At 60.6% G+C, this 26819-nt stretch overlaps 2 protein-coding genes across 5 annotated transcripts in view; one reads left to right on the forward strand and one right to left on the reverse strand.

Annotated features, from left to right (window-relative positions):
• PHC1 (polyhomeotic homolog 1) overlaps nucleotides 1-12669 on the forward strand; it is a 29480-nt gene extending 16811 nt beyond the window's left edge. For all 4 annotated transcript variants that reach the window (XM_055141449.1, XM_055141447.1, XM_055141448.1 and 1 more), the window contains 9 exons: nucleotides 2194-2689; nucleotides 4236-5008; nucleotides 5429-5576; nucleotides 5739-5950; nucleotides 6387-6501; nucleotides 7602-7710; nucleotides 7874-8024; nucleotides 8939-9170; nucleotides 11774-12669. In XM_055141449.1, coding sequence (XP_054997424.1) covers nucleotides 2194-2689; nucleotides 4236-5008; nucleotides 5429-5576; nucleotides 5739-5950; nucleotides 6387-6501; nucleotides 7602-7710; nucleotides 7874-8024; nucleotides 8939-9170; nucleotides 11774-11928 — 2391 coding nt within the window. In that variant the 3' untranslated portion in view covers nucleotides 11929-12669. The remainder of the gene's footprint in view (nucleotides 1-2193; nucleotides 2690-4235; nucleotides 5009-5428; nucleotides 5577-5738; nucleotides 5951-6386; nucleotides 6502-7601; nucleotides 7711-7873; nucleotides 8025-8938; nucleotides 9171-11773) is intronic.
• Nucleotides 12670-13709: 1040 nt separating this feature from the next.
• On the reverse strand, nucleotides 13710-26403 carry M6PR (mannose-6-phosphate receptor, cation dependent). Its single transcript, XM_004610661.2, has 7 exons — nucleotides 26210-26403; nucleotides 20681-20866; nucleotides 17798-17964; nucleotides 16026-16135; nucleotides 15687-15817; nucleotides 14689-14815; nucleotides 13710-14212 (listed from the first exon to the last, which is right to left on the reverse strand). Coding segments are annotated over exons 1-7 (846 nt in total). The 5' UTR covers nucleotides 26212-26403; the 3' UTR covers nucleotides 13710-14089.
• Nucleotides 26404-26819: the final 416 nt, after the last annotated feature.

Consider the following 26819-nt stretch of genomic DNA (forward strand, 5'->3'; position numbering starts at 1 on the left):
CGGCTCTATGGGTTTTGGAGACGGGGAAGCCCCTCTATGTAGACCTTGACCAACGCGGCTGGCGGTTTGGTTTGAGGGTCGAGGATGCACCACTGCCGGGTCAGCCTGGTGGTGACGGGGCCTCCGAAGCTGCACCCTGAGTGGCTCAGGGGATCCAACCAGGCGTCGGCTGCATGCATGTGCCCGAGTCCCTGAGCTGTCTCTTTGTCTTTGGGGGGGTCTCTCTTCATGCAGTTCCATTGCATTTGCGTAGCTTTTGAAGAAGTGCTTTTTTCTTTTCGCTTTTTTGGTCACACCCAGTAATGCACAGGCATTACTCCTGGCTCTGCACTCAGGAATGACTCCTGGCAGTGCTCAGGGGACCCTATGGGATGCTGGGAATCGAACCCGGGTTGGCCGTGTGCAAGGCAAACGCCCTCCCCACTGTGCTATTGCTCCAGCCCCCTGAAGAAGTGCTTTTTATCAAGGAATCTCCTCAAACCTTTCCGAAAACCGAAGGGAGAAAAAAAAAAAAAGGCTAACCCCTTAGTCCTCCAGCTTGAGTATCTTGTTGACGGGGGGAGCAAGTTCAGTCTCTTGAGGCATCTTTCCTGGCCTTGTGGATTTTCCAGTAGCAAATCGCAGCCCCTCTGTCATGGTATATGCGGTGTCCGACTTCATAGTTCGATCTCTGAGGTCTGCGTGCTAAAGACGTTGCTAGGAACGCTTTCTAGCAGCTTACACATATGTTTACAGAGTAAGTAATTTGTTACATTGTCCAGTGCTGTTGTACTACTTTTTTTGTGTGTGTGTGATTTGGGCCACGCGGGGCAATGCTCAGGGCTGACTCCTGGCTCTGCACCCAGGGATGATGCTTGGCGGTGCTCGGGGAATGGGGCATTGAACTCGGGCTGGTGGCGTGCAAGGCCAGCGCCCTGCCCGTTGTGCTGTCTACCCGACCCCGTCCTTCTGCTTTATTGGCCTGGACCTTCCCGTTCTGTTGTGTTGTGGTGTTGTGTGAGTGCCTTCTCGTCTGGTAACGACCATCCGGGCCAAGCCGTTGGTGCCTGCTGTGCTTCCGGTTGCTTCCTGTTGCACACGGCACGCGTCTTGTGTGGAGTTGCTCGGTTAGCGTCTGTGTCACGGTTCCCCTTCAGCAAATGACACCCAGCTGTTCGTACTTGACGCCCACTCGTACTGACGCCCACAGTGCTCGTACTGACGCCTGCTTCTGCTCACAACGTTTGTCCATTGGTGCTTCCATCACAGCCCGGCCGTCCTCAGTGGTTGCTCCTAGCTCTGTTTCTGTGCTCCGGGAGATGTGCAGTGCCGGGGCTCGAACCCAGGACTCATGAGTGCACAGCCTTCGAGCAGCCTGTCGCCCCCCCCCCCCCACCCCCGCTCCCCTCAGGGTGTAAGGGATCGGCTTCCCATGAACACCTCCAGGTGGACCCGACGGAGGCATGGTGTTCCTTCCTCTTCTCCCTCAGGCCCGCCTCCCCCTGCTGGGTGCTGGGAAGGTCCAAGCCGGCCGGCCAGACACGTCTCTGTTGGACTCTGAGATCAGGCCTCTCCGGGCTCGCGGTCCTCCCTGGCCAAGGCCTTGCGCCCTCTCTGGCCCAGCCAGACCCGCAGTGTCCCCGCGTGCCCCATCTCCCAGACCCCTGGGCCTGTGGTTGGTCACCTGCCATGGTGGCCGGTGACTCTCTCCTCTTATGCTCCTTGCAAGTGCTCATGAATATCAGGGACTGTGTCTCCACCGCCCCCCGCGCCGGCCCCCATACTGACTGGGCCCAACCCTGCTTAGCTTCTGCCCTCTGACGGACGGGCTGAGGGCAGGTGGCTTGGCTGCGGGCAGGGTTGGCGTCTCTGGCTCCTGCCTCCCCGGCGCCCGGTACAGTGCCTGAGGCGGAGTCGGCGTTTGGTGTGTGGCGAGTGCGTGGAGAGAGGGACAACGGGCAGGAACAAGCGACCGGTGGCCACCACAGCGTTGGTTGGTGGGGACCTGGGGAGATGCTCGCGGGGTCCCTCCCCGGTGGCCGAGGCCTTTCTCGGGTGCTGCCGGGGCCGTGGGAGCCGAGGCGAGGCGGGCCGAGACCTCCAACGCCCCGGGGGGCTGCGTCTGCATGTGTCCCCGAGAACTGCGACCCCAGGCACGCCGCCTGCCCTCCTGCCCTCCTGCCCTCAGTGTCTCCGTCTTTCCTTCTCTGCCAGGTGCAGAACTTGGCGGTCCGGAACCAGCAGGCCTCAGCCCCGGGCCCCCAGATGCCCGGCTCCGCGCAGAAGGCCATCGCGCCCGGGGCCGCCCCGGTCTCCAGTCTCTCCCAGGCCTCCAGCCAGGCCCTGACGGTGGCTCAGGCGTCCCCCGGGGCCTCCGGCCAGTCCCTCAACCTCAGCCAAGCTGGTGGCGGCAGCGGGAATAGCCTCCCCGGGCCCCTGGGTCCCGGCGGAGGCGGCCAGGCGCCCGGGGGCTTGGGCCAGCTGTCCTCGCCCGGCCTGGGCGGTGGCGGGAGCTGCCCCAGGAAGGGCACGGGGGTCGTGCAGCCCCTGCCCGCGGCGCAGGCGGTGACCGTGAGCCAGGGCAGCCAGACGGAAGCGGAGAGCGCCGCGGCCAAGAAGGCCGACGCCGACGGCGCGGCTCAGCAGAACGTGGGCATGAACCTGACGCGGACCGCCACGCCCGCCCCCAGCCAGACCCTCATCAGCTCAGGTGAGCCGCCCGCGCCCAGACGGCCCCTCGGTGCGCCTGCTCTGGGTCGGGGTCTCGGGGCCCTGCCTGGCGTCTCCAGGATCGTGTTCCAGGCTCCGCGGTCCGGCCCCTCTTCCTGGTGTCTCTCCATCCCGAGAGGTGGGAGGTCTCACTGGCCTGCCACTGCCATCAGACTAGTACTGGGCCAGGAGGACTGAGAGGAGCCCGGCCGCCGGGCCAGGCTCTGGCCAGCCAGCGTGCAGAGGGCGTCTTCCTCCCTGGAAGCGATCGTCTTCCTCGGGCCCTTGTCACCTGCGCTTGGTGCCCAGTGCCTGGCTGGCTGCAGTTAAACCGGGAGAGGGTGTCCGTGGGTGAGTCTCGCCCCACCCCCCTCCATCGGGGCTTCCACCAGCAGCACTGGGGCCCCTCCGGCCCTGGAGCCTGTATTTGGATACTTTGTTGCATCAGGCCTCCCTTCCCCCATATAAAGCACAGAGGCCAGTGCCCAGCCTTTCCCATGGTCCCTCTAGCTCCGTTTACTTGTTTGTATCCCTACCCCCCCATCCTCCTTCTCTTGGTAAATCTGTGCAGGGCCTGACTGCAGGGCACCTCAGCTCCCCCCTCCCCCCACCCCCCTCCATCCGGGGCTTCCACCACCGGCACTGGGGCTCCTCCGGCCCTGGAGTCTGTATTTGGATACTTTTGTTGCAAAGAGCCAGTTAGTTTGTAACAAGTTAGTGAAAGGCTGCTACTAATGTGTAATGTGTAGCATTTTCATGTCACACTTTCACTTGTGTTGTCGGCACCAGCAGGCTGAGTGTAGAAGTGTAGAAATTGCTGACAGAGGAGGGAACTGAAGTCGAGCCTCTAGCTGGCGCCTTCTGACACTCTGCTGGTGTGACTTGAGGCTGCCGTGGAAGGCTGGGAAGATGCTCAGTACTCAGTGGGGGGGAGGGGTGGCCCTGGGTTCCCTGAGCAAGGCTGGCCCCAAGCACTTCTGGGTGTGACCCCCAAACTGGTAGTGAAACTAGCGGCCAAGAGTTGCCTGTGGACAGATGCCTGCCTGGGCCTCGGCGGCGGCTGCTTGTTCTTCTGTGACTCCTGTGAAGTGTTTCCAGGTGCCAGGCGCTGGGCCTGGGGCTGGGGGGTCCGGCGTGACCATGACACGGACTCTGTCCAGGAGCAGGGAGGGCAGAACTGGGTCATGGAGAAGGTGGAGACCCCCCCTCCCCAAACCCACCAGTCCTTCGGTCTGAACATCAAGTCATAGAATTTTTTGTTAGTGTTGGGGTCAAACCCTGCAGTGCTCGGGTGTCCTCCTGGCTCTGGGCTCAGGGCTCATGCCCCGCGGGCTCGGGGGACCCCATGGGGTGCCGGGGGTCGAACCCGGATTGGCTGGTGTGCCAGGCAAGTCCATCTCTGTCCATCCAGCCGCCACCCCCCAGTGGCAGGAATGCGAGAATCCAGTGAAGCCCGTCTTGGGGGCGGGTGGAGGGGGCCGGTGGAGGGGCGGGTTCCCGCCCGCCCACGCCCCCTTACGCCCCCTCCCACTCCCTCTGGCCCGCAGCCACCTACACGCAGATCCAGCCGCACTCCCTCATCCAGCAGCAGCAGCAGATCCACCTGCAGCAGAAGCAGGTCGTGATCCAGCAGCAGATCGCCATCCACCACCAGCAGCAGTTCCAGCACCGCCAGTCGCAGCTGCTGCACACGGCCACGCACCTGCAGCTGGCGCCGCCCCAGCAGCCGCCGCCCGCGCCCGCGCCCGCGCCTGCGCTCTCGGCGCCGCCGCCGCCCGCCGTCCCGCCCGGCGCGCCGCTGCCGCCCTCCCCGTCCCAGCCGCCGGCACAGACGCTGGTGGTGCAGCCCATGCTGCAGTCGTCGCCCCTGTCGCTGCCGCCCGACCCCGCCGCCAAGGCCCCGCTCCCCATCCAGTCCAAGCCGCCCCTCGCGCCCCTCAAGCCCTCCCAGCTGGGCGCCGCCAAGCTGGCCGCCGCGCCGCCACTGCCGCCGCCCCACATCCCCGTGCAGGTGGTGGGCACGCGGCAGCCCGGGGCCGCGCAGGCCCAGGCGCTGGGCCTGGCCCAGCTCACCGCCGCCGTCCCCGCGTCCCGGGGCATGCCCGGCCCGGGCCCGCCCGCCCCGGCCCATCTGGCCGCCTCGCCGCCCGTGTCCCAGGCGCCTGGGGCGCTGCAGGAGTGCCCCCCGTCCCTGGCCGCGGGCATGGGCCTGGGCCCGGTGCAGGGCACCACGCACGTGGTCAAGAGCGGGGCGCCCGCCGCCTCGCCGCTGGTGGCGCAGGTGCCCGCGGCCTTCTACATGCAGTCCATGCACCTGCCGGTGAGTGACCTCTCGGGCGCCTGTGGGAGCCCGTGGGGGGGGGTGGTGAAACGGGCTGGCCGTGGGGACCCGAGGACCTCGATCTCACGCTTTCCTGTTTGCTTCGAAATCTTGGGCTTCGGGATGGGTTCCTGCTAGGTCTCGGGACCCCCACTCCTGCTCTCTCTCTGCATCCATCCCGGGAGAAGCATCAGTTCTGGGGGACACAGGGCAGGCGGGCACTGAGATGCCTCCTGCCTTCCTCTGTGCCTCTGGGCATGTCGCAGAGCTTGGGGAGACCAGGACTTATGTGTGCCGGGGGGGGGGGGCAGCTGTAGGGCGACTGCACATGGGGACAGGCCCACACCCGAGGCCGCGTTCTCGGTTCTCGGTTGCTCAGCCTGCCAATGTGTTCCCTTGTCCCGGCTCCCCGACTCCCAGGGCAAACCCCAGACGCTGGCCGTGAAGCGCAAGGCCGAGACGGAGGAGGAGAGAGACGACGGCCCCGCCTTGGGGTCCCTGCTTCCTGCCAAGGTGTCCCCAGTAGCAGAGAGCCCAAAGATCCTGGAGGAGAGGGGTGGCTTCGGAGGTGAGTGTCCCCGTCCAGGGCCCCGTGGGGGTCGGGGGGGAGTGATGCACGCGCACTCCAGGGGCAGCCTGGTCCGGGGAGGACAAACGAGTTGCCTCGGGGCCAGGACCCCAGGGAGAACAGCTGAGGCGAGTTCTCAGGGAGCCGCCGTCTCCTTTGCAGAGAAAGCGGACCCCGGCGCCAGCGTGAACGCCAAGCCCCCCGGCGGGGACCTCGCAGCCATGGCCCCGGCTCCCTCGGCACCGCCTCCTACCCTCGCCATGGTGTCCAGACAGATGGGCGACTCCAAGCCCCCCCAGGCCATCGTGAAGCCCCAGATCCTCACGCACATCATCGAGGGCTTCGTCATCCAGGAGGGCGCCGAGCCTTTCCCGGTGAGCCAGGCCCCGCCACACGTGACACCCCGAGAACAGCCTGGGCTGGCACTCCTCAATGTCAACCTGTCGACGGGGAGGGAGGAAGGGGAGAGGAGGGCCGAGCGAGCTCAGCGACAGACAGTGAAAAGGCCGGGCGGGCTGCGAGGGAAAGGGAGAAAGGGACCCTCCAGGCGGGAGTGATGAGACATTCGCGGATGTGGAGAAGGACAGGGAGAGAAGCCTTGGGACTTCCTCCAGGTACCGCAGCCTCCAAGTGGCGTCCCTGGGATTAGGACGCGGGTGTCCCGACCTCCTCCCCGAGCGTTCTCCGACAGCTAGGAAGGAGCAGGCAGGACCCCGTGCCCCACGGAGCCCAGCGGGTGGGGCCTGGCGGGGGGGAGCAGGGGAGAGGCGGGAAGAGGGTGGGCTCGCCTGACCCCAGTGTCGGGGGCAGGTGGGCTGCTCTCAGATCCTGAAAGAGTCCGAGAAGCCGCTTGCCACCAGCCTCCCTCCGGGCCTGAAGGAGAAGCAGCCAGCCGGGCCCTTGGGTGGAAGTAGCCCGTCCGCTGGTGAGTCTGGAGGGAGAGACCCCGGGGCGGGGGGTGGGATTGTGGGTGCAGCAGGGGTCTGTGCCCGCCTGGCTGCCCCCAGAGAACATCCAAGTGGGGATTCTAGAAAGCCCATCTATGTATTATAGACCAGAATTACAGAATCACAGGAGAAGCGCCGCTGGGTTTGAGAAACCCATTTATTAACATGCCAGAGTCGGACCCAGGTAACTGCCTCCTGCCGCTAGGCGTTTCATCAGGCGAAAGGAGCCTGTTGAGTCGCTTGCCCAGAGGGTATATAAAGCTGACCTAAAATGGGACGTTGTTCTTTCAGTTCTTATTCAGGAGCCAGCCGTCCGTATTAAGGGCTATTTTTACAGTTTCCCTTCCCCTTTCGGGAGTCTTTGTGGCCAGGGATCAGCCGTCTTCCTAGACTCTGCTCATTAGTTCCTTTTTCCTGTTCAGAAATAAATGGTTGGGAATCTGAAAGGACTGCTCAGGGCAAAATTTGTCATCTGAGACGGAAGCGGTCCAGTTCAGAGTCTGGGGGACTAGGACCTTGAAGAGAGTCGGGGTTACAGGGCCTTGCACGCGGCCACCCCACTCTGTGGACCCCCGGCACTGTATAGGTTCCCCGGAACACGGCTGAGAGGGACCCCCGGGCACCGATGGGTGTGACCCCATCCCCTGCCCCACCCCAAAATGTAGAAAGTAAAAGGAAAGTGGGCTATAGACCGAACATGATGGCCACTTAATACCTCTACTGCAAACCACAATACCCAAAAGGGGAGAGCGAGCAAAAGGGAATACCCTGCCACAGAGGGGGGTGGGTGGGTGCTGGGACCATTGGTGGTGGAAAATGGGCACTGGTGGAGGGATGGGCACTCGATCATTGTATGACTGAAACACAAGCAGCACGAAAGTTTGTAAGTGTATAATGGTACCCCACCGTGATGCACTTAAAAAAAGAGATATCGAGAGGGGCCAGTCTTTATGGCTCAGGGTTTGGATTTAGCTACCGGCTATCCCGGGGAGGTGTATCTCTTCCTTGGGGGTGAGTCCGCTGTGGGTGGGTGGCCCGATGCTGGGGAGAGGACGGTCCTGAGAAACGCCCTTTGCAGAGCCAGACAAGAAGGCCAACCTCCTCAAGTGCGAGTACTGCGGGAAGTACGCGCCCGCCGAGCAGTTCCGCGGCTCCAAGCGCTTCTGCTCCATGACCTGCGCCAAGAGGTAGGGCCCCCAAGAGGTAGGGCCCGCCCCCCCCCCCCCCGCCCGGAGCCACGCCCCCGGCCCGGAGCCACGCCCTCGGCCTGGAGCCACGCCCCAGCCCGGAGCCACGCCCCCTCCTGGGAAGCAGGTGGGCGGCCCCAGCACGACCCCTTTACACCCGCAGGTATAACGTGAGCTGCAGTCACCAGTTCCGGCTGAAGAGGAAAAAAATGAAAGAGTTTCAGGAAGCCAATTACGCCCGCGTGCGTCGGCGCGGGCCCCGCCGCAGCTCGTCGGACATCGCCCGTGCCAAGATCCAGGGCAAGCGCCACCGGGTGAGCGTCCGCCGCGGGGCCGGCTGCCCGCGGTTAGGGTCCGGCTGGTGGGTTTGGGGGTCACACCCGGCGATGCTCAGGGGGGTTCCTCCTGGCTCTGGGGGAGCAAGTGGGGGTTGAGTCCGGGTTGACCCCATGCAGGGCAAATGCCTTACCTGCTGTACTAGTGCTCTGGGGGTTTTAAGTATGTGTTTGTTTGTTTGTTTTTTCTTTTTGGGTCACACCCGGTGATGTTCAGGGGTTCCACCTGGCTCTGCACTCAGGAATGACTCCTGGCAGTGCTCGGGGGACCCTGCGGGATGCTGGGAATCGAACCCGGGTGGGCTGCGTGCAAGGCAAATGCCCTCCCCGCTCTGCTGTCGCTCCAGCCCCAGGGGGTTTAAGTTTATGAACTTATTTGTCCTTTGGTTTGGAGGCTCTTCTGGGCTCAGTGCTCAGGGGTCACTGCAGTGCGGAGTACGGGGTCCCGGGCTCGGAGGCTTCTCCCCAGCCCCAGAGCCAGCTGCTGCGCGTAAACCAGGCGCTTTCCGTCCCTTGTCCCCCACGGGGCCGTGTCTGGGCCAGGGGGAGAGTGGGGCCAGCCTGGAGAGCGTGGTCCAGCCTTGTCTTCCCTCTCCTGCCAACTGGCCACGGTCCATCAGTCCGTCCGCTGGACGGCAGAAGAGGGCTCCCCCGGCCCGCTGGTGGTGGCAGGGGAGTTTGCCCACGAGAGCTCGGTGTCTGGGAAGCATTTGCGAGCTGATGAGTGACTCGGGGCCTTGACACATGCCAAGCGGATCCTCATAGAGCTGATTGTTTGGTTGCGCCAGGGCCCGTTTTTTTCCCTCCTCTCCCTGGAGGGAAGGGGAGGGCACCGGGGAGGTGGGGGGAGGGGGCGCGCCTTGACTTCTCGCTTCTGCGCGCTCCTCCCCTAGGCGCAGGAGGACTCCAGCCGGGGCTCGGACAACTCCAGCTACGACGAAGCCCTCTCCCCAACGTCGCCGGGGCCCCTGTCCGTGCGGGCCGGGCACGGGGAGCGGGAGCTGGGCAACCCCGCCACGGCGCCCCCCACGCCCGAGCTGCACGGCATCAACCCCGTGTTCCTGTCCAGCAATCCCAGCCGCTGGAGCGTCGAGGAGGTGTACGAGTTCATCGCTTCCCTGCAAGGTGACCCGGGGCGGAGGGGCGGCCCTGCACAGCCTGCTGGCTGGCTGGCTGGCTTTCGGGGTCACGCCCCCTGGGGCCGGGGGTGCTCAGGGCGCCTTTGGGCCCGTGCGTGGAGGACTGTGTGCCGCCAGGCCTCGCACCCGGCCTCCTGCCCAGTGCTGCCCCCCCCCACGACCTGCACTGTCCTCTTGGGTCAGTTGAGGCCCCGTGGCAGACCCCGGCTGGGCGTTTGCAGCGCGGCGTCACCGACTTCGGGGCAGTCGAGACTCTGTTGACGCGGCGCGGGTTCTACTCTTGCTGAGAACGCCCGTGACTTGATTGTGGCCCTGTCAGCACCGTAGCGGTTGAGTCGCCACCTGTCACAGTTCCATCTCTCGCACCTCCCGCAGCCCCCTGTGATTGCAGCGGTGGCTTGGGTGGTGCGTCAGAGACCACATTTAGGGTCCCCCCCTGCCCGTCCCCCAACGGCACTGCTGGAGCCTGGGGGTGATGTCGGGGCCCGAGTGCCCGGCCTCATGCCCGCAGGGTGCTGCTCTGCCTCGGGGCCGCTCCCGAGCCACTCAGCGCTCAGTGTGGGGGGGTTTGGGGAGGGGGTGGGGAGCCCACACCTGGTGGTGCTCAGGGATCAAAGGGGGGCGGGTTTAGCGTGTAGCACCAGCCCCCGGCCCCAGCAGGCTGCTCGCCGGGAGAGGAGCTGGGGGAAGTCTTTCCTGAGGACGTGTGTGCTTTAAGCAGCTCGTTAAATTTCTTTATTCTTTTTGCTTTCTTTGGGTCAACCCCGTCGATGCACAGGGGTTCCTCCTGGCTCTGCACTCAGCAATGACTCCTGGCGGTGCTCGGGGGAACCCTATGGAATGCTGGGAATTGAACCCGGATCGGCCGCGTGCAAGGCAAACGCCCTGCCCGCTGTGCTATCGCTCCAGCCCCCAGCTCGTTAAATTTCGAACTGGAATATCCTGGATTTCATTTTGTATGTGGACAAGGAAGATGCAGTGAAACGGGGAGGCGCCCTTCCTTGGTGTCAAGTGAAAATGACACCGGGAGTGGCCTGGGGTTTGGTTTGTGTGTGATTGTGACAGACGAATTTCATGGAGGTGGAGTAGTGGTTGAGGTCGCCCCACGCTTTTCTAAGTAGGAGCCGTTATTCTTATTTTTTTGTTTGGTTTGGGGGCCGTGTCAGTGGTGCTCAGGGCTGACTCCCGGCTCTGTGCTCGGGACTCCCTCCTGTCAGTGCTCAGGACTGCCGGAGAATTGAACCAGGGTCATCTGTGCATGGATGGCAAATGCTTTCCCTGCTGTGCTAACTTTCTGGCCTTAAATTGGGACTTTCATCTAAAACTTCATTGGGGCCGGCGGGGGCGGGGGGTCGGGGTCAGGGTCAGTAATGGCCGTGCTCTAGGCTTCTTTCTGGCTCTGTGCTCTGCAGTTGCTCCTGGCGGTGCTCAAGGAGCCACATGCGGTTCCAGGACTGAACTGGATTGGCTGCACGCACGCCAACAGCCGAACTCTAGATTCTTGGCTTTTGTTTCCTTCCCCTAAACTTTTTTTTAAAAATGGGCAGAATGGGGCTGGAGTGATAGCACAGCGGGTAGGGAGTTTGTCCTGCACGCGGCCAACCCGGGTTCGAATCCCAGCATCCCATATGGTCCCCCGAGCACCGCCAGGAGTAATTCCTGAGTGCATGAGCCAGGAGTGACCCCTGAGCATGGTCTGGTGTGACCCAAAAAGAAAAAAAAGAAAACAAAATGGGCAGAAAAGGCAGTCACTTTACCCTGGCTCTCTGAACTCGGGGCCCTCTCACCAAGAATGTCAGCAAGGCCCCCCACAATGTAGAAAACATGTTGCTATATCCGCACCTTCCTTTCCCCTCTCCTCATTCGAATGTTTCTTTTTTTCCCCTGTGGTTGAGTAACTCGGTTCTTTCAACAATTTGATTGTCTCTTTTCACTAGCCAGCTGCTATGACTTCAATTCACTTCTCCTATTTTCTGCTTGGTTGTCCCGGCAGCATCCCAAGGTGCTGGGGAGAGGGAGCCGGCCATCACGGGACGCAGGTGCCCCAGCCCCTGAGCCTTTGGCTTCTAAAGGTCACCAGTGCTGACCTTCCTCTTCCTGCAGAAGGGTCGACTGGCACTGCGGGAGTGACCCGTGCGAGGGCTGTTTGGTTGGGGGGGACACACCTGGCAGTGCTCAGCGCTTCCGGATTGGCCTGTGCTAGCTTACCGGGCCACGCTTGCTGGTACTCAGGGCTCAGTCCTGGCTCGGTGGGCCGTGTGGGGTGCCAGGGCTTGAACCTGGGGAGTTCGCCTGCACGGCAGATGCCGGAGCCGCTGTGCTCTGGCTCTGTCCTTTTTTTTTTCCCTTTTTGCGTCACACCCGGCGATGCTCAGGGGTTAACTCCTGGCTCTGCACTCAGGAATTACTCCTGGCGGTGCTCAGGGGACTATATGAGATGCTGGGAATGGAACCCGGGTCGGCCGCGTGCAAGGCAAACGCCCTCCCTGCTGTGCTGTCGCTCCAGCCCCTCTGGCTCTGGCCTTGGCCCCTTCTGGGGCTCCGTGTTTCCCATGCGTCGCCCTCACCCGCCTCCCCACTGCCTCCTAGGGTGCCAAGAGATCGCAGAGGAGTTCCGCTCCCAGGAGATTGACGGACAGGCCCTGCTGCTCCTGAAGGAAGAGCATCTCATGAGTGCCATGAACATCAAGCTGGGCCCGGCCCTCAAGATCTGCGCCAAGATCAACGTCCTGAAGGAGACCTAAGGAGGTGCTCTGGCCCGGCCCCCCACCCGCCCCGGGCCGACCCCCCGCCGTCCGGGCTAGCCCCGGGTCCCGGCCGGCCGTCCCCGGGACGCCCCGTCTCCCGGCGAGCGGGTTCCCGAGACGGGGAAGCTGACCAAGTCCAAGAGTCGGACGCTGGTGCTCCACGGTGGCAGCTGTGACCTTTTTTCTCTGGGTTCTACTCTGTTTTCTCAAACCTCGGCAACTCTCGCCGTCCTCAAGACCGGCCAGTCTCGACCACCCCAGGCAGTCCAGGAGACCGAGGACTGCCCAGCCTTATCCTGGCGCCGAGTCAGGCCCGGGCGCCTCCCAGCTCGCGTGACCCGGAAGCAGAACCTGGCGCGCGCCCCCGGCCCCCCAGCCTCCCCCCGCCACCCACCCACCCACCCCGGACTGTCTGGCTGTCGCTGTGGCCCATGTCCCCGTCGTCACTCGAGGAACCGGGTCTCCTGTTCCCAGGGCCAGTCGCCAGGACCGTCCCACTCCTGCAGGGACTGTTTGCACCACGTGGTCCTCATCGTCCTTCCTGCGTCCCCCGCCCCCCCTCACTCATCTGTTGGTCCCCCCCCCTTCTGTTCCCCTCCAGCTCCGCGCGTCCTATAGCTTTATAAACAGGAGTGCCTGGGGCTGCTGCCCGGAGTCACACCCGCCGCAGGCCCCAGTCCTTATACTACACAAATATTAAATATTTTTTTCCTCCTCAGTAAAAGGAAGAAAATTGGCCTCCGTTGCATTACTCCGTTCCAGGATCTCTGTCCTCCCAAGGTCTTTGACACAAATGATGAGGCAGACACTTTTTTTTTTTAAGATCTTTTACGTGTTTTTGTACAAAAAGTATAGGGTTTTTTCCCCCTCCCCTAATCTTTAAAACATCAGTGTGGGAAAGGGATGCAAACAAATAACAAAGATGCTTTTATAACATTTCCCCTGTTCAGAAAGGGAAAAGAGAAGTATCCTGATAGTATTTAAAAGTCCAAAGATGAAGTAACTTCATTTCCTTTCCTAAAGGCTTACAAAAGGCCCCAGCGGCTGGCTCCGACCCTCAGGGCCAGGCAAGCCAGGCTCTCCCCCCGGCCCCTGGGCTCCTGACTTCGGAGGGGTCGCGCCAGGGAAAGGTGGGAAAAAGCACGAAAAGCTCTGGGACACAGGGGGGCCACTTCCCCAAGCCAGACCCCAGTGGGCCCGCCTCTGTCCCCATTCCCTTTCCAGAAGATTCCATGAAAAGTCCCAAGGACATGCTCGTGAAGGAGAGGGCCTGTTTAGAGACAGTGGCAGAGGGACACGCACTGGAAAGAAAAGGTCTGGCCAGCTTTGATGCAGGTGAAAGAGAGGAGAGAGAGACAGAGAGAGTGCACAGGTGCAGGGGATCCACGGCTGGGTAAAGGGTCTCCCTGTCCCAGAGCCCTCAGCACAGGAAGGAAGCCCTCTCCTGGGGTCCGACCTGATGTGCCACATCTAGACCAGCAACCGAGTTCACAAGCCAGGGTCCAAGCAGGGCGAAGTGCTCCAATACCAGCGGGTGCGAGGGCCCCTCAGCTAACAGTACCTGATGCCTGACTAGGAAACTTCACATTTCTCCAAGCTTCTGGCCGTGGGAGAAGACGAGACCCCCCACCCGCTCCGGCTCAGCCCGAAGGCCAGCGCCTGGCTCACAGCAAGCGTTCCCTTTCCTAAGCGGCAGGAAGTGGCATCCGTGTCCGCACAGAGACTCACTGTGGGGCAGACAGACAGCAGGAAAGCGGGCAAGCCTCGGATAAATAATGTTTTGTCGCTTTTTTTTGTGTGTGGGGAAAAAAAAAAATCACAGAAATCCAGTGTCTAAAATTTTGTAAAAATGTTTTGAAAAAAGGAAAAGAAAAAAGAATGGGCCGGGGAACCTGCCAGGTCCCCTTTTGTTCACCGAAACTCTCCTCCTGTACCTTCTGCTGCCCAGAGGCCACGGTGGCCCTTGTCCGGACACCCCCTGCCTGTCACTAGCCCTGCGGCGCGAGGGGAAGGTCGGGCGCTGGAGAGAAAGCGTTTCTGGGGTGGGAAGAGGCGGCAGGCCGGAAGCAGGCTGGCAAGCAAGCGCAGCGAGCGGGCGAGACGAGCGGGAGCAGAGGCCGCTCCCGGGGTCGGCGGGCACGGTGGCGGGCGGGACCCTTCACATGGGCAGCAGGTGGTCGTCACGCTCCTCGGTCTCCTCCCCCAGCTGGTCGTCCCCCACGCCCCGGTAGGCGGCAGGCGCACCTCGGGGCTTGGAGCGGCACACGAAGTCGCAGCCATCCTGTGGGGAGGAAACGGGCAGATGGGACGGAAGCTGCAGCCCAGCCTCGGTCTGCAGCGGGAGGATGGGGGCAAGGGGCCGGAGCGATAGCACGGTGGGGAGGGCGGTTCCATCCCCAGCATCCCATAGGGTCCCCTGAGCATCGCCCGGTGTGACTCCAGAAAGCAAAAGAATGGGGGCAAGATTTGGTGGGTTCCCCTCACCCCCCACCCCCGGAATAATCATAAAGAGGAGGGAGAGAAGCTCAAAGTTCCAACAACAGGCTGACTTGGATGGGGGGTTAATTAATGGGAGGGGAAAAAAAAATCTTAACAGACTTGATCCCCTCATGACAGCCTTCGAGAACGGTGTAAGCCGTCAGCGCAGGGTGCATCCCTGGCTGAGGCTGAGCCAGGCCCGACGCTGACTCGACGCGACTTGGAACCCTGGGCCAGCGGCCCCCGACTCCCGCCTCTCCTGCGCGCCCTGCTCCTTACCGCTACCAGGTTGCCGAGATCCTGCCAGAAGGCCAAGTGCGGGAACTGCTCCATGCCCTTGGCGCCCACCACCAGGCGCTGGTACAGGAAGCCCCCGATGACGTAGACAGCCACCAGGCACGCAAACCTGCCAGGGAGAGGGCAAGGCTGACAAGGCCAGGAGAAGCCCCCTGCCCCCGGGGCCACTCCAAGGGAGAGCAGGGGATTGGCACGGCTGCAGCCCCAAGCCCCCTCTTCCCACCCTGAGAAGCAGCAGGCTCGGGACAAACAGTCAGAGTCACAGAGGTGACTCACAGCCATGAGTGACCGTTTCATAAACCGTTTCCCCACAGTCTAACAATACAGCGGGAGCGGGATCTTGTGCAACAGCACAGCGGGGAGGGCGTTTGCCTTGCACGCGGCTGACCCGGGTTCGAGTCCCAGAATCCCATATGGTGCCTGAGCACGTCTTGAATGTAAAGTCAGGAGTAACCCCCTGTGCATCGCCAGGTGTGACCCAAAAAGCCAATAAATAAATAAAACAGTCCAGCCCGGGGCGCCTGCCTTGCATGCAGCCGACCTGCGTTCTAGCCCTGGGATTTGATACGGCCCCCAGATTCCTGTCAGGGATGAGTGCAGAGCCGGGAGTCAATCCTGGGCAACCCTGGGTGTGACAGCTCCCTCTTGCACCCCCCCTCAGTAGGGAGGAACAGGGGAAGAGTCTCAGAATGCAAATACCTATTGGCAACAAAACAGCCTAATCCCTAATCTATTTTTTATTTGGGGCGGGGGTGGGGGTGGGGGGATGGGGGGCTTGGACCGTGCCCGGCCGCGCTCAGGAATCACTCCCAGCTGGACAGCGGCAGGCTGGGGGCTTGGCAGGGCGGGGAGGGGCCACACCACAGGGGGTGCCAGGGAGCAGACAGGGCGAGCAGCCGGGCTGCCGCCCCAACGCCCACGTGGAGGACCCGCGGCCCACGCCGGGCAAATGGACGGGGGCACAGTGCCCGGGCACTCACGTGATGAGCAGGATGGCGCCCACGCTGAGGTGCGAGGCCTCGGGGGAGCAGGCCAGGCTGCTGTCCATCTCGAAGAGGTAGAGGCACTCCTGCACTTTGCCGCGCTCCTCGGACACGGGGATGAAATTGGCCTGGGGGCGGCAGGGCGGGCCACGCGCTTAGGGACCTTTACCAGCCCCCCTCCCAGCACCCCCCGGGCCCCCCAAACAGGACCTGCGCCTGCCCCACAACCGACCGGGCAGTGGGAAAAGGCACCGGATGGGGGTGAGGGGAACCCCCCCCAGCTTCCTCCCAGCCGCCCCCAAGCGCCCCGGGCGGGCCGGGCCCCTCTGCCCTCACCGCGAGCGTGTGCCGGTTGCAGGAGATCATGACCACGGCGCGCCGCTGCTCCTTCCCGCAGTGGCTGTCGTACTCGTCCCCGCCTTTGTAGATGAGCATGATCCAGTTGCCTGCGGAGGGCGGAGGGGGGAGGCCGCTGAGGGCAGGGGGAGAGCAGCCCGTGCTCCCGCCCACCCTGGGGAGAGGGCGAGGTGACTGCTCTGCCTGCCGCCGGGTCCAGGGGAAAGGAAGAGCCGGAGCCCGGGAAAGGAATGAGGTAACTCCCCTAACCAGAGGGTAGGCAGCCGGCAGCGCCAGAACCACGGCGGGCCGGCCCGAACACCTGCGAGCATCAAAAGCAGAGACACTGTAATTACCGGCTGACAGGGGGCAGCCTGCTATTTGCAAGGAGCTGCAGATTTTGGGGGGGGGGGGGGTGTTTTTTGGGTCACACCCGGTGATGCTCAGGGGTTCCTCCTGGCTCTGCACTCAGGAATCACTCCTGGCGGTGCTCAGGGGACCCTATGGGATGCTGGGAATCGAACCTGGGTCGGCCCCGTACAAAGCAAACGCCCTCCCCGCTGTGATATCACTCCAGCTCCGAGCCGCAGATTTTTAAGGCGGGAAGACATTTCTTCTTCCCTGTTTGCTGGCTTCCAATTTTTTTTCTCAAAGTATCATCTGATTCGGTCAGCAAGAGAGATCAATAGACTGCTTCCAATTTTCTTTCTTCTTTTTAATATTTTTTTTGGGGGACGTAAGAGTGGGGAGTGGCATATGGGAAAATAAAGTAGAAAAGGGGAAATGATGTTTCAAAGTTGCAAAGAAAGTGAAAAGGACCTGGGTGACAAATCCCACCTCCTGAGACCCCCGGCCCCAGACGCTGGGCCACCATTAGCCATGCACAGATCTGCCCTGAACATCTGGACGATTTAACTCCTCACGGGAGAGAATGAAGACTCCCACGGTCTTTTGCCAGGAATAGGATTCTGTCCTTGGAAAACAACCTCCACTGCACACAGTGGGAAATTCTGGTTTGCCAGACCAGAAAAAAAAACAACAAACAAAAAACCGGCTTGACCAAAATTTAATTAGCCAAGCTTGAGGAGCTTGATGAGAAAAGGTGACGGTCTGTATTTTCAAGCTGAGCACACCGCAAGCCTGAAGGACCCGGGCGACGAAGAGGGCCGCGGGGCCACAGATTTCCGGCCAGATTCTGGTTAGCGTGCGCATTTGTTTAAAATCAAGGTGCAGGAATTGGAGCGACAGCACAGCGGGGAGGGCGTTTGCCTGGCACGTGGCGGACCAGGGTTTGAATCCCAGCATCCCATAGGGTCCTCTGAGTACCACTAGGAGTGATTCCTGAGCACAGAGCCAGGAGTGACCCCTGAGCATCACTAGGTGTGACCCAAAAAGCCAAAAAAACAAAAAGGAAAAAAAAAAGAAAACAAAAAACAAAACAAAAAAAACAGTCAAGGTGCAAGCAAGCATCACATACTGGGAGTGAGGGACATGGAGTTGTGTGTGTGTGTGTGTGTGTGTGTGTGTGTGTGTGTGTGTGTGTGTGTGTGTGTGTGTGTGTGTGTGTGTGTGTGTGATCTAGCAGTGAGGGACGTGGCGTGTGTGTGTGTGGGGGGGGGGGGCGCATCTAGCAGTGAGGGACGTGGAGTGTGTCTGTGCGTGTGTGTCTGTGTCTGTGTGTCTGTGTGCGCGCGCAGCATCTAGCAGGGGACCAGGGAGGCAGGAGCCGAGACAAGCTGGGGGCAGGGCGGACTCGGGCCCGGGAGCCTTACTTCCGTTGAAGACGTGCGTCTCATTGAGCCGCCCCACCACCATCTCCTTCCCGGTGCTCTTGTTGATCTGGACCAGGCCCGCACCCGAGGAGTGGTTGCTGGCTTCCCGGCACACGCGGAACTTGTACATGTACGTGTCGGAGCCCTGGCCCACGGTGCTCTCGAAGCTGCGGGGAGGCGGGAGGGGAGAAGGCGGTGAGTGACGCGGGGGCAGCTTCCTTCCCTTCCATCGCGCGCGGAGGGGGTGGGCGGGGCGGGTCCTTTCGGGGATTCGGGAGAGCCCCGCGGGGTCTGAGTAAGGAAATCTCAGCCCCCGGCTGGGGAAGGCACTTGAAGGCGTCCCAGACGCCTGCCCAGCACTGGGAGACACCGCTCGCTGCGGGGCGGTGCTCCCGAGCACGGGGCGGTGCTCCCGAGGAAACTCCCTTCCTTCTTCCCCCAACACTGACGCAGATGCCGGCGGGTGTAGTGACGGGGACGCAGAGGCCGAGGTGCGCCTGCTCCTACTCTAGTCTGTCTGCAGCGACGAGGCCGCTGGCCACAAGCCACACAGGAAGGCAGCTCTGGTCAGCTGCAGACGCCGAGCGGGACCGTGGTCCCCTAACGCCTGTTCGGGGGCACCCCGGCACCTACTGCCATGTACGTGGCGGCGAGAAGGCAGGCCTGGAGCCTGAGAGACGGCGGGGCCCGGCTGACTTTCCACACGCAAAGTACTGAACCTGCCCCCGCCCCACCCCTCCCGGACCTCCTGGTGAGATCCGTCTAACAAATAAAATATAAAAAAATAAAATTCCCAACACGGACGCCCTCCTGCTCTGCTACCCCAGCAGAGTCGGGAAGAGTTCTGGAGAACACGCCCAGTGCTGTCGGCACAGATGACCCAAAGGTCCATCTCTCCGCATGCATCCCCAACGAGAACGGTCGGACCCATGTCTTGTGTTTTTATTACTTTATTATCATTATTTTGCTTTTTGGCTCACACCTAGTCATGCTCAGGGGTGACTCCTGGCTCAGGAATGTCTCCTGGCAGTGCTCAGGGGACCCTAGGGGATGCCGGGGATGGAACCCAGTCAAGGCAAACGCCCCCTCCACTGTGCGATCACCCCGGCCCCCGTCTTGTATTTTTCAAAACAAAAATCTTCTCTGCCATACACAGCCGAGCTCGGGAATTCTTCCTGGTTCATGCGGAGAGTAAGCCCCGGGGGTTCCGGGGCTTGAAACTTGGGATCGACTGTAGGCGAGTTAAGTGCTGTAAACCCCAGCACAGTCGCTCTGGCCCCCAGCCTTTGAATGACTATATAACCCTTTTTCTTCTCTTTGTTTTCTTGGCCTCCCAAGTAATGCTCCAGGGGTCCGGGGGCCCCCCGTGGTGGTTCTCTGCCCCCTGCGCCATGGGTTCAGTGCAAGGCCCAAGGACGTGATACGCTTTGGGTCCCACAGAGTCAGGGGTGCCTGGGTGCCCCGGGAGGTGCTGGAGGCCTCCGGGGCTGCCCCTGGCAAGGTCCCAGGGAATCCAACCTGGAGGCCTGTGCCCTTCTGGCCGCTAATTTAACGCCTTTGAACCCCGACAAGCTGCTCCTCGTGGTGCAGCCTTGAAAACAGCTTCACCACATTTCACCACTTTGTCACTGTTGCTGCCGCTGCATCATCGTGACTCCTGGCAGTGCTCGGTGGGGGAACCACACGGGTGCCAGGGACCAAACCCAGGCCTGCTGTGTGCCAGGCAAAAGCCCTGTGGCTCCAGCCTAGGAAGCCTGTTCTTCAGTGATAATCTCAGTATGCTGGTACCTTCACACATGAGGCTCGTCCAAACGTGTGGAGAGGGGCCTTGAGCATGGCTGTGGCCACTCGACATCTTACAGCCTACATCTCCCTCTGGGAGAACCTGGCAAGCTACCGAGAGTTTCCTGCCCACATGGGAGAGCCTGGCAAGCTCCCCGTGGTGTCTTCATATGCCAAAACCAGTGACAATGATGGGTCTCATTCCCCTGACCCTGAAAGAGCTTCCAATGCGGCATCATTGGGAAGGACGAGTAAAGAGAGGCTGCTAAAATCTCAGGGCTAAGACAAAAGGAGATGTTTCTGAGACCGCTCCAGAAATTTGATGATCAATGGGATGACGATGATGACGATGATGAATGCCAGTATGAGAAAAGCTTCACATAACTGTCACATCCCATTTTTTGGTTAGCTTGTTTTCATTCTGGGGCCACACCCAGCGATACCTAAAGGTTATTCCAGGCTCTGCACTCAGGAATCACTCCTGGCAGGGCTGTGGGCGGGGACCACTTGGGATGCTGGGGATCAAACTTGGGTCAGCCACATACAAGGCTAAGTGCTCTGCCCACTATATTCTCTCTTCTTAGTTTCTGGGTCACACCTGGTGATGCTCAGGGGTTCCTCCTGGCTCTGCACTCAGGAATCACTCCTGGCGGTGCTCGGGGGACCACATGGGATGCTGGGGATTGAACCTGGGTGGGCTTGTGCAAGGTGGCACTTACCTGACCCACTGTATTATTTCTCTGATCCACCCCACACTTTTTTTTTAAAAAAGGTAACAACAACAAAAGAAAAAAGAGCTGGCCTGAAACATGCACCCACTCTGCAGTGCGACGCTTCTGCAGATGAGCACTGTGTCTGATGAGCACTGTGTCTGGCCCCCAGAAGCTGGGCTGAGAGCCCGTTGGGCGCTCTGCAAGCGAGCAAGCTGCTAGGGCCAAATCAGGGCCCGTTTCCTACCGTTCCGCCTGCCCAGTGGCCCAGAGCCGTCGCTCACGGGAGGGTCACCCCCTGCGAATCCCCTCGGAAGCTGGGACGGAAACTTCCGTGGCAGAAGCGCGAACGAGGCCCCTCCAGCCCGCCCTCCCGCCTCCTCCCTCGGACCTTTTGTTATACAGCGGCTTCAGCCTCCTCAGCAGCGCCAGCTCGTTCTCCGACTCCTTCCCCTTCTCTCCGACCAGGTCGCAGGTCTTCTCCTCTGCCTGCCAGGACTCCCTCACGGCCACGGCCAGGAGCAGCAGCGGCAGCGCCAGCGCCCGGGTCCTCCAGCGCCTGCAGGCGGGGAACATCCTTCCGGGAGAGACGGGAAGAAGCAGTTTTATTATTCATTTTTTATTTTATTGAACCACCGCGAGATAGTTACGAGCTTTCATGTCTGAGTTACAATCACACAGTGATCAAACACCCATCCCTCCACCAGGGCACATTCCCCACCACCAATATCCCCGGTATCCCCCCCTTTTCCCACCCTCCCCTGCCTCCATGGCAGACAATATTCCCCAGACTCTCTCTCTACTTCTGGGCACCATGGTTTCCAATACAGACACTGAATTGTACTGAAATATCTGTATTGAATATCCGTATGTAATTAAATATCTGTATTGAAATACTTCCAATACAGATACTGAGAGGTCACCGTGTTTGGTTCTTTACCTACTTTCAGCACACATCTCCCATCCCGCGCGATCCCTCCAACCATCATTTTCTTAGCGATCCTCTCTCTACCCCCAGCCTTCTCCCCCCTACTCCCGCAGACTTCCAACTACGGAGCAATCTTCCTGGCCCTTGTGTCTACTGTGCCCTTGGGTGTCCATCCCATGTGATGTTACTTTACACTCCACAAACGAGTGCAGTCTTTCTATGTCTGTCCCTCTCTTTCTGACTCACCTCACTCAGCCTGACACGGGAAGCAACCTGTGAAGAGCTCAGGGTTTCCCGTGCTGCTCGAAGCCTACGATTCTTTGGCTCCCTGCAGCAAACATACTAGACATTCTAGTATCTCTGGAAAATTCTCGGCCCAAGTTATACCTAAGTCCCTCTAACTACAAGGGGGAGAGGAGGCAAGGGGGCGTGGGGGTGGGCCGAGGGCTGGAGCACAGGCTTCGGAGGCCCAGGTTTGCTCTGATCCCCGGTCTCACTGTGTCCCCCCCAAAAAAAAAGACCACCCCAACCCCCAGCACTGCCCCTATGTAGACACTCCAGCCTCTTTTTTTCTTTTTGGGTCACACCCAGAGATGCTCAGGGGTTACTCCTGGCTCTGCGCTCAGGAATTACTCCCGGGAGTGCTCAGGGGACCCTATGGGATGCTGGGAATCGAACCCGGGTCGGCCGCGTGCAAGGCAAACGCCCTCCCCGCTGTGCTATTGCTCCAGCCCCACTCTGGCCTCTTTATAGTTTGGTATCAAGCTACCCTGAGGGGCCAGAGAGAAACCAGCCTTGCCCTGCATGCAAGCCAACTTGCTTTGAGTCCCCGATGCCGCAAACGGTCCCGAGTCGCTCCAAGAGGGATCCCTGGACACAGAGCCCGGAGGAAGCCCCGAGCACAGCTGGGTGTGCCCCCTCCCGCCCCCCACAAAACCAACCGGAGTCAGATGGAGATCAAAGCGAAACCTTGGTTCTAAGGCACAGCTCCACACAGAGGCCCGGAAGAAAACCTCAAATGAACACTCAGCACCCGAGGTCTAGCAGGGAATAATTAGAACAGACTCAAAAGACAGAGAAAACGGAATTCTCTGGACCCCAACTCGAAGCTAATACTCAGGAGCACTGGACCCTCCGTTCCTAGTCGCCGTTGCTGAGGCTGAAATCAGGATAAACGGTCACGGCACTTCAAACCCAGTTTGTATCTATACTGATGCCTCATTCCCGAAGAAATACATTTAATTACCTCTAGCAGACGAAAAGCCACCAGGTCAGAAAAAGCATATGAGGAAGCCTGCCGAAGCTCCCGCAGGCTTCATCAATCGCACACCTCGAGGGTGTCAACTAGACTCCTGCAAGGACACGCTGTGCCTTCCTACGCTCCCCCCGTCACTCGTAACCTCTGGGAGTCACCAAGTCACTTTACGGTTTAATAAATACGATTCACGATCTGCTTCTGCGGTTGGGAACAGAAGAATGCCCTTCCACTGCTCGACTCACTTCGTTTTCTCCCTGAACCCAGGCCGAGGGATGGACCCTTGCAAAAGATTTCCCAACGGGGTTCATGAATGACCCTTCAGGCCTCGTGTGTTCATTTTCTAACAGCGTCGCTAACTTTGCTGATTTGCAGAGACGAAATTCTTCAGAAGTTTCGTCACTTACACATCCTTCCAAACGCATCTCGGCCTTGGTGTAAATACTCTTTCACACCCACTAATTCCTTTTCATGCGGGTCCACAGCCCCCACTGCGTTTTTATTTTTCTATTTCATTTATTTATTTATTTATTTGCTTTTTGGGTCACACCTGGCGATGCTCAGGAATTACCCCTGGCAGTGCTTGGGAGACCATATTGGATGCTGGGAATCGAACCCAGGTTCTGCCAAGTGCAAGGCAAACGCCCTCCCCGCTGTGCTATTGCTCCAGCCCCACCCACTGTGTTTTTAAAAGACCTGAAACAGGCAGCATTTAAGGGGTCCCAAGAGGAGAAAGGAAGACCTGGGCGGGAACCTTCTCTAGCTTTCCTAGCACATTTATATCAAACTTTGTCTCTCTTGCTCCACTGGGGAAAGAAATATTTGGGAACTGATTTGTGTGATGCAGTTTCCGGTGTTAATTATCAAGGGGGTCCACAGACAAATTATAGCCAGTTCTGACACCGTCCCCCCAAAACATATCCGAATAATTTCTGACAACTCCAGGTTGGTTTTTTCTCTTTGCTTTTTGGGTCACACCCGGCGATGCTCAGAGGTTACTCCTGGCTCTGCACTCATGAATTACCCCTGGTGGTGCTCAGGGGCCCACAGGGGATGCCGGGGATCGAACCTGGGTCGGCCACGTGCAAGGCAAACGCCCTCCCTGCTGCACAATCCCTCCGGCCGTCTGAGAGTTCTAGGGAGGAAATTCAGGATGTCACACATAACAATGAAAACGCTGACCATGGAGCCACACTCCTGGATCAGTAATTTTGGGGGGTGGGTGGGAGGAGGGTTAGGGAGGGTCTGGATCACTCCTGGTTATGCTCAGGGATCACTCCCGGCAACGCTTGAGGGGACTTTGCACTATTGAGGATTGAGGTCGAGAGGGGGGTCAACCACGCACAAGGCAAGCACCTTCACCCCGGGACTCTCTCCGGCGCCTGGCCTAGTGGCTTAAGCACACTGCCAGTCTTACCCTGCCAGGGATGGACACTGGGCCTCCTGCACGGGGCATGCGTTCTCTGGGCCTCAGAAACACACCCCCCTGAAAACACGAAAACCAGAACCCCAAGGAGGGCAGAGGCTCTGCCTTCTGCTGGGCACCGTGCAAGTTCATGAATGGAGACAAATGTATCCCCACGGCAGCCCATCACCCCCACTTCATAGCAAGAGAAAAAACGAGGTGCACGCCCGTCCGGAGCTTGTGGTCTAGCCTGGAGCCCGTCTCGGCCTGTCACGGTCACGGTCACCTGGGAACTTGGCGCCGGGACGATGGGAGCCCGCAGGCAGCTCAAGCTTTACTTTCTCTTTGACTGAGCAAAGAGGGAAGGGGAAGTGACTCCTCACACAGTTGCTGAGAGGAGGTGGACCCAAGCACCCGGACCTCAAATTCTGACCTTTCCCAAATAAGCTCATTGCTCAACATGTCACTTGACCCACCGAGATAGGGAAAAGAAGATTTCCTTGAACTGGGCTGCTCAGGCAAGGCTTCTCAGGGCCCCAAATATTTACATTTCAAAGTTGTGGGGAGTAGGGATTCGCTACCTGACCTCCCACCCCCAACTCCCCACGTGGGGAAGGGAGTGGGGGGGTGGGGGGTGGGTGGGGTGGGGAGGGGGTTGTGCAGTGTGGGAAGCAATTTTCTGGAGGGATGCTCATACAAACACTAGTCGGCTGCCTGTCTGTTCACAGCTGATGATTTCTTTTTCTCAAAGTAGAACAAATAATCTTGCAAAACTGGAAAGGGATGAAAAGTTAACGTAGAAGCACGCACCTTTCATTGGCTTAGGGGTTCAAGAAGTCAGATGAGAAGAGTTGTATTCTATTCTCTCTCTCCTCTCTCTCTCTCTCTCTCTCTCTCTCTCTCTCTCTCTCCCTCTCTCTCTCTGTCTCGCTCTCTCCCTGCTTTGAGCAGCTTCTGATTCAGCGGCAGAGGCGCCAAGTGCATTTCTAGATTTTCCTGGCTGACCTTTACAACCCAACGAAGTGTAATTTCTCTCATTTAACTGATGATGGACTTGATGCTAAAAAGGTGGTTACTTTCCACAGGTTGCACACTTTTCTTTTTTTTGGCTTTTTGGCTCAGGAATAACTCCTGGCACTGCTCGGGTGTAGCCTATGGGATGCTGGGAATTGAACCCGGGTCGGCCGTGTGCAAGGTAAACGCCCTCCCCACTGTGCTATCGCTCCAGCCCCTGCACAACATCTTTAAAGACAAGAAGTTAGTGGGGCCAACTTGGATTACTCGGGGCGTGAAGACATAAGGAGAGACCCCATAAAAAAAGTATTTGCTTGGAAAATCCTTCACTTGGCTGAGTGTGGGGAGTGTTAGGGCCGCACTGGCTCTGCCCGGGGCTCACTCCTGAAGGCGCTCTGCGGAGGTCATGTGATGCTAACCCTAACCAGGGCCGGTCACGTGCACGGCGAGGGCCTCACCCCTGCATCTCTCGGGCTATTTGGCACACAAGGCGCATGAATTAATCCCGCAACTCTGGGAAACGCGCAGGGCTGCCGGATCTTGCAAAGGCCCTTCCAATGTCTGTCTATGGTGACAGATGGACGTGGGAAGGGGTACCTTCCTCCCCCTCTCCCCCCCATGCCTAGCCCCCTAAACCCTTCTTCACCCGGAACCCGGCCACCAAGTTTGCCATCACTTGGGCCTCTCTGCACCACTCGCCCACCGCGGCCGCCGCCCAGGACGGGCGCACCACAGGTATTTTCCATTCTGCAAGGGAACTTCGAACTTCTTTCGGACGCCCGCTCACGTCCGCTCCGGGGGCGCCCCGACAACCCCGGGGCCCCCGGGACCGAGCTGCTGCTGTCCCGCGCGCGCGGGCGCGGGCGGGTGGGCGCTCCCCGCACACACGAAGCCCCCCACCCCGCCCCCCTCGCACCCCCCTCCCGGCCAGCCCCCTCAAATCGTTTTCCAAATTCCCCAGCGAAGTCTCGCCTCCAGCCTGTGCCACTCCGGGGGTGCGGGGGACCGTGCCCCCCCCACCTCGCCCGAGGCTGCCTCTGCAGCCCCCTCCCCGCGTGCACACCCCCACGCCTCCCGCGGGGACCACCGTGAGCACGGACCCCGCGTCCGGGCATGCCCCCAGCCCGCCCCCCCACCCCGCTTCCCGCTTCCCAGCCGGCACTGGGGGAGGGGGGACTCTTCGCTCTCACACCCCCCCACCCCCCACCCCCGCGTCCAGCCGAGCCCGTAGGGGGCACCGGGGGTGGGAGGGGGGGTGCGCACGGCGGGCCCGGGGAGCCCCGCGCGCTGCAGCCCCCTCCACGCCCCTCACACTCACATGCCGCGGGCAGGGGCTCAGGACCGCAGGGAGACTGGGGGCCAGCGGGCGGCCAGCCGCACACCTCCGTCCTGGAACTCGTGCCCGGGGCCGGCGCTCCTCCCCCCGAGCGCCTCGCAGCGCAGCGCTCCGGGAACCGGAAACAGGAAGCGCCAGGCGGCCGCGGGGGCTGCGGCTCCTCCCACCAGACCCCGTGGCAGGTGACTACAGAACCGTGGGGCCTTTTTCGTCCCCCCCACGGCCGGCCATGCTGGACGCTGATTGGTCGCTGCCCTGCTGCCCTTCACTCCGCCCCCGTCCCATCCACCCAATCACTGTCGACATTTTCAATCGCAGTCGCGCCCCCCTCGAGTCGCTTTCTACCAATAGGGCCCTAGCATCTCGCCTGGGCTCGAGCCGGCCCGCCCCTCACGCGGGGTCACGCGTCCGGTTAGTTCCCCGATAGGTCCGATTGGCGAGGAGGGGGTGGGGCGAGCGGCGGAAACGGAAATGCTGGAAGGGAGGGCGGGACTCCAGAGGGGAGCGGGTGTTGTCGGGAGTTGTAGTTCTGGAGTTGTAGTTCTCGCTCCGCCATCGCCGCCTGGGCCGTTTGTCGCCTGCTAGAGTCGCT

Source organism: Sorex araneus, chromosome 6, assembly GCF_027595985.1.
Source record: "Sorex araneus isolate mSorAra2 chromosome 6, mSorAra2.pri, whole genome shotgun sequence".
Lineage (NCBI taxonomy): Eukaryota > Metazoa > Chordata > Mammalia > Eulipotyphla > Soricidae > Sorex > Sorex araneus.